The following is a 6,598-nucleotide window of genomic DNA, read 5'->3' as shown; positions in this document are numbered from 1 at the left end:
CTCCCGCCGGGAGCCGCTCCTCTCCCTCACCGTCGCGCCGCCGTGCCTAAACAGCAAGGTTGGTCCATGTCGGGGTCTCCTGTTGTTCCCCCTTTCGTTTCCCAAATTCCTTCCACCGACCAGTCGTCCCTTCTTCCTCCCGCCGTGCGCGAAGCAGGTATTTTGTTGTATTCTCATCATTATCCTCGCGGGATGCATATTTGTCCTTAATTTGGTCGCTCCGTTTAACTTTCTGCCATAGCTTCGTGCTGCAAAAATGGCATTTTAGATTACTGCATTGGTTCGGTTACTACTAAGTTAGCGTTCAATTACTTGTTGTGCTCACGAATTGGGGATCGTTCGCTGCTGAATGCAGCACCTTGGGAATCCCCTGTTGGAAGCTTTGCGCCCATGTTTTTCTGAACTTCCACTGCTTCACTTTCACTAAAACCTGACGAATTGGAGCATTATACCTACCAGGTATTAAGTTTTAGCGTAGAGGGCGAATGGACAATGATAAGGGGGTGTAAATACGGTAGCAAATCACCTGTGAAACATAAGGGCATTCAGCAAGTCACCCATTCAGTGAAGGATCTCTAGGCATTTCGAGATCAGTAGCCTAGGCCTACAGTACATAATCAACTGATTGCCCTCACCTTTCTTGGACCATGGCAGATGATTGATGAAATTCAGGGACAGAGAGTAATTCGTCGGTTGTTGCCGAGTTGAAGACCTTTCTTGTCAGTAGCTTCAGTAGTTCTGTATTTTTTCTTGGGCGATGGTATTTTACAGTGACTAGTGCAAGTAAAACCTAAGATGGAATAAGTGAAGCTTTCCCAATGAATATCTGATTTTGTAATAACTTGTGTGGTCCTTGAGTTGCATAAGCACCTGGAAATAATTAGTTTTCCTTTAGCCTTTTTCTTTGATTCTTTTTTTTTTTTGCCCTTGCTTGCATCCGGAACTGTCTTACATGTCCTGCCGCTGTAGTCTAGCTTAATTTTGTTTGATCTTTGGATAAACCTTGACTTTTTGTGTGAGCTGTTGTTGTTAGAGCATCTCCAAAGGTGAACTTGTTTGTCCTGCCTATTGTCCGCGTACACGTCTAGTCAAATAGGGAGGACACCATTGTACCTTGGTATCCAACGGCCCTCCCTATTTGTCCGCCCCCAATTTTTTTTCCAAATTTCCAATTTGAAAATTTGGAATTTGCCTACACATCCATATTTCATCACATACGGCTAATTAGAAATAGTTCATCACGACATAAGCATACGCTATTCGGCATTGAACAAATAATGACCACTAAATGGAAACCATAGTTCAAGTGAATGGTGAAGTTTCTGAGGTGACTACCGTAGTCGTTGTCGGTGCCTTCATCTTCATTGCCCCCAAGCTCGCCGCTGTTGTCTTTGAGGCCGAGGTTGTCATCATCGACATTGTCTGTGCCGGCGAGGGAAGCTTGCATTGCCTCCTCTATCTCCCTCTCTTCAATGGCAAGCCGCTTAGCTTCGTCCTCCTGCTCCGTGACCAAGGAGGCGGTTATGGCCACCGCGACTGCCAGATCCTCCTCCCCCTCGGCCGGAGTGGTATTCCCCTCCTCGGATGGTGCGTCATTCCTCTTCTCCACGGCTGACGCAACATTCCCCCACTCTTCCTCGGGCAACTCAGTAGAGGAGAGCAAGAGTGCAGCCAGTCGCTGCCGGATCCGCTAAAGGGGCCGGCGTGGCTCGATCTGCTGCCGCGGGGTGGCTAGGACCGGCACTGCGTGATGGCGTGCCGATGTGAAGCCCAACGCACCAGTTAGAAGAGCGGTGTTGGGGTTGCCCATGCCTAACGCAGGTGCTTGCGAGGTCGTCAGAACCTTTGGAGATGCCCTTAGTATCTTCATTTTGCTATTTATGTTTAAGAGCTACCAGTTGTGCTGGCCCAATGATAAACTTCGATACATATATTTGCAATGCATACAGTGTCAAGTTCATTTATGTCCTGGGTTTGTGCATTTTTATTTGTAGAAAACAAATGAATGTTGAGGTTTTTTTTTGTCATCTTCATCCCGGATTTACCATCAGCAAGTATTTCACATTCATGTTGAAGCATTACTCATTGCTTTTTCTTATCTTTGCAGATATGTCCCACCAATCAGACACATCATCCTGCTCGGATGATTCCGATGACAGCACTACCATTGACCCAACCGGCATATACACTATGGAAGATTTGATTTCTGAACAAAGCATCTTCCACAATTTGCTTGAGCAGATCAATGTGAAGATCCAGGCCAAAATTAAACCTCAGCAAGCTGGTGCATCTCGCCGCGGGAGTAGGAAGTACATAGTGAGAAATCGTGAAGAGGGCCATGAACAACTTGTGGCTGATTACTTCGCTGAGCATCCAACCTACACTGACGAACAGTTCCGTACAAGGTACAGGATGAGAAGGCCCCTCTTTCTACGTATAGTCCGTGCCTTGGGAGAGTGGTCTCCCTATTTCACAGAAAGGAGAGATGGCCTTAATCGTCAAGGACTCACACCTCTACAGAAGTGCACAGTAGCTATTCGTATATTAGCATTGGGTTCCCCCTCTGGCGTCACTGACAAATACGTAGAAATTGGTTTCAGCACAGTAATGAACTGTTTGGAGCAGTTTGTGGACGGGGTGATCAACATGTTTGGTGAAGAATACTTGAGGAGCCCCACTAGTGTTGATATGCAGCGTCTTCTACAAATGGGTGAGACCCGCGGGTTCCCTGGCATGTTGGGAAGCATTGGCTGTATGCACTGGGAGTGGAAAAAATGCCCAGTTAAATGGGTGCGTCATCTTACTCACAGTGATCACGGTATTGTTAATTTCATTCTTGAAGCAGTTGCTTCACAGGACCTCTGGATATGGCACACTTTCTTTGGTGTTGTTGGGTCTCATAGTGATATTACCATGCTGAATCAATCGCATTTGTTCACCGATGTCTTGAAAGGTCAAGGTCCTCATGTGCAATTCTCCATCAACAGGAGGCAGTACGGTATGGGTTACTATCTTGCTGATGGTATATACCCAGAATGGCCTGTCTTCATTAAGGCGATGCCCCTCCCTCAAACTGAAAAGGACCGATTATTCGCACGATATCAAGAAGGGGCAAGGAATGATGTCCAACAAGCATTCGGACTCCTAGAATCACGTTTTCCCATCGTGCGTGGCCCAACAAAATTCTTTCAGAAGGCAACTCTAGGCAAAATCATGCAGGTTTGCATCATACTACATAACATGACACTTGAGGATGAGCAAGATATGGCAAGTGCTTGTTTTGACTCGAATGAAATTTCAGAGAAACCGGTTGCTCCACTGTCAAACATTAAATATGGACCTACTGATCATTTTGCTGATTTACTTCGGAGAAATGCTAGTATTTGTGCAAACTCAACAGATAACCAACTCCGAAGAGATTTAATCGAGCATGTTTGGCAGCGATTTGGGCCATTTGGCGACACGTAAAACAACTAGTTGTAGTGTAAGGTGAGTTGCATTGTCATGTAATTCTTTTGTACATATAATTTTATGTTTCTCTTTTATAATTTCATTATCTTACTCCATTGGAAAATTAAATGTTTCAGTATCAGCATTTGTTGAAATTCTAATAATACAGGAGTATTTCGTAATTGTGTGGATATGTACCCAAATTTAGTTAAGTAGAGTTAATCATAACTTGCCATATTGAGTTGTTACCTCAGTTATTTTTGTTATGTAGCTAGGCAAACCTTTCCTGCTTACAAAGTACTCCCTCCGTCCGAAAATACTTGTCATCAAAATGGATAAAAAGAGATGGATCTAGAACTAAAATACGTCTAGATACATCCCCTTTTATCCATTTTGATGACAAGTATTTCCGGACGGAGGGAGTAGTAAGTGACCCTTTTGAGTTACAGAAAAAAATCAGTCAAAACATATGATATGGTGCTACCTCGATTTTCCTTTTTAACCATGTGTTACAGGAACCCAAAACGTTTAGTGGCACATGTGGGGTCTGTGCCATAAATTGTACCTGGCATCTATATAGGCAGATCTTCACAAGTAGAAGGGCATCGGTCTCTTTACTCTTTAGTAATTGAATATCTATCAAAAAATAAGGTTTCACCACACCACCATTTCAATATGTTAACATGAACACTATATATTGTTTAATTATGGAAGAAATTTGTAAGCTTAGATGTAGTTGGCAATCATTTTGCCATCATTGTGTAAGGAAGGCTGCAACGGATAGCAAGTCACTCTTCTGAAATATTTTGCCGTGAATTTATATTAAATATGGAGATCGCTGGAAGTTTTTGACTTACTTGCAGATCTGAAGGGTACATACTATAGTCCTGAAATTGTATGTTATGATAACCAGGAATTATTTTACTTTGCTTTGATCCTTTTATTATTGCTAAAGTTGAATATTCTGCACTCCAAAGAATGGCATTGCCACTCATATCACATAGATATTTGGGTCTTGAGGCCACATGTCGTTATGACATGGAGTGGGAAAGATCGAATTGCTATTATTTTTGAGTGACAAAATATCCAGATTTCTCGTTAATCTTATCCAAAGGTTACAAGTTTAAAGACACACTTTCCTTGCACTTTCCATGCAAATGACACTAGTTGACGATTGTTATTCACTGCTACCGTCGCCACCTTGCAGATGATTTCCTAAAGGTGCCCTAGCGCAGACTTGGACTTCAAGAATTGAAATATTTGTATCAGCTTAGAACAACTCAAGAATGAGTCATTTGCCAATAGTTTGCTGGAAGCTATCTTAATCTGTCATCCTTGAATGTGTTTTGCTTATCGTAGTTCTATACAAATTTGACCACAGGATTGACATTGCAGCTGAACAGCCGTTCCGGGGTAAGCTTGGTTCTGTTGACTACCGAGTGTTTCTTATTCTCACGTGCAAGAAGCCAACAAGAGTTGAGTTTGATGTGTTGGTTTTTTTTTTTTTTTTTTGAGAATCACCGGGGGAGGAGTCCCTCCACCTGAATATATTGCTCAAAGTGGCCATAATGCCAGGAGAGTGATCCAGTTTATAAGGAAAACCGGATCGAAAACCTTAACAACTTGACCCCGTTTATGAGGAAAACCGAGCCGAAAAACCAGACAAGTAACAAGTGTTACAAGAAAAGGAGAGGAACATGACGCCCAACATAAGGCAAGACCTAGCTAGCAAACTAACAGGATCAGGTAGATGAGGGGTGTGTCGAGGGATCACAATACTAAGACTCTACAAAGAGCCTAACGCACCGCACCGGAGTGCGTATCAAACCCCACGGCACAACAGAGGAGCGTCCATAATCAATGAGTGCCAACGCTTAACACGAACCTTGACTGAGAGCTCTGCCACAGAAGTTCAAGACGATTGGCAAGGCGGGGAGGCGTCATTGTGTCGTCATTGAGCAAAGATGAACCAAGACGAGACCGAGAGCCCGAGGCTCGCCTCAACAGAACAGGGTCATGAGCATGCAAAGAAGCAGGCCGGAGACCACACGTAGGATAGCCGAAGAGAAACACCTGAAGAAGAACACACCACCCTCGGTCCTGAGCAGGCCACACCACCACCACGCGAACCACCCTCAACCAGACGCATCAACTGAAGCCGTCGTTTGGGTCTCCAAGATGACGCCTCCAAGGAGGTAGTGTTGTCGAGGACACAACACCGCCATCCGATGGCAAGCCCGATCTTAGGTTTTCACCCGGAGACCACAAAGCAAAGTATTGTAGGTGCTAGAGCTCCACAATGGCACCTCCTGCAAGGAAAACGACGTCCATAGACGTCGTTGCCGCCGGCATCGACATAGTCGATGCAGGGTTCTCACCCGGAGTTTGAGCACATCCCTACAATAAGACGACAGCCGACCACCACCACCATCGAAGCCTTCAAAAGACGAAGAAGCATGACAAGCCGCCGGAGCCAACCACACCCTGCGGAGACCACCGACAGCCAAACGTCAGCACTAGGCGCCAGATCCATCAACGGCCGCCCGAGCGCAGGCCACCGAACGCAGCGCAGGCCACCATGCCCTTCTGAGCACCATGCCGGCAAGGAGTAGAGGAGCACTGCCCGAGGCCAGGAACCACCATGGTCCGGGCTGGAGCCATACATCAGGTGTGCCGACACGCTCCACGCGCGCCACTGCACACCCGTCGGAGACCAAAACCGAAGCGCCCACCACGCCAACAGGAAGCAGTGAGATCATCAGCAGCAGCAGCACCGCCACCCCCCCTCCACCTCCACCAGCACCACTCACGACCACCGCCCTCTGCCCCAAGCCGGACGATCACAGGCTCTCTAGATTTTGTTTCGGACTCTCTAGATTTCATTATGTATTGTCCTTTTCCATGTGAAAGCTGGCGTATACTCCTGACACATTTTGTTTCGCGTCAATCTTGCCTCAGACATCTTGATATCTGGTAGAACCAGGGATCCTACCGGACCTGCTCCGTAGGTTGTAGGGAAAAGATGGAGTAGGGCGAGGCGATGAGCGGGCGCGCCGGCGGCTGGGCGCCGTCGCGTAGGAGGAGGATGGCGGCGGCGGCTAGGGTTCTGGCTCCTCTGGGAGCCGGGCAATAGAAATAATATTCTTCT

The 6,598-nt window shown here is 46.2% G+C and overlaps 1 protein-coding gene across 1 annotated transcript; it reads left to right on the top strand.

Annotated features, from left to right (window-relative positions):
* Window positions 1-6: 6 nt before the first annotated feature.
* Window positions 7-3,589, top strand: LOC123052474 (uncharacterized). The gene is made up of 2 exons (XM_044475659.1): window positions 7-157; window positions 2,108-3,589. The coding sequence occupies exons 1-2, from the start codon at window positions 67-69 to the stop codon at window positions 3,466-3,468; spliced, it is 1,452 nt and encodes a 483-aa protein (XP_044331594.1). The 5' UTR covers window positions 7-66; the 3' UTR covers window positions 3,469-3,589.
* The last annotated feature ends 3,009 nt before the right edge of the window (window positions 3,590-6,598 follow it).

Source organism: Triticum aestivum, chromosome 2D (assembly GCF_018294505.1).
Source record: "Triticum aestivum cultivar Chinese Spring chromosome 2D, IWGSC CS RefSeq v2.1, whole genome shotgun sequence".
Taxonomy (NCBI): Eukaryota; Viridiplantae; Streptophyta; class Magnoliopsida; order Poales; family Poaceae; genus Triticum; species Triticum aestivum.
Note: the sequence above shows the minus strand (reverse complement) of the source record. Positions and strands in the feature narration are given on the sequence as shown.

Excerpts from the sequence above, each read along its gene's own strand:
- LOC123052474 (XM_044475659.1), top strand. The coding sequence starts at position 67 with ATGTCGGGGTCTCCTGTTGTTCCCCCTTTCGTTTCCCAAATTCCTTCC. Across the intron at positions 158-2,107 it reads TCCCGCCGTGCGCGAAGCAG|ATATGTCCCACCAATCAGAC; the intron begins GTATTTTGTTGT and ends TTATCTTTGCAG.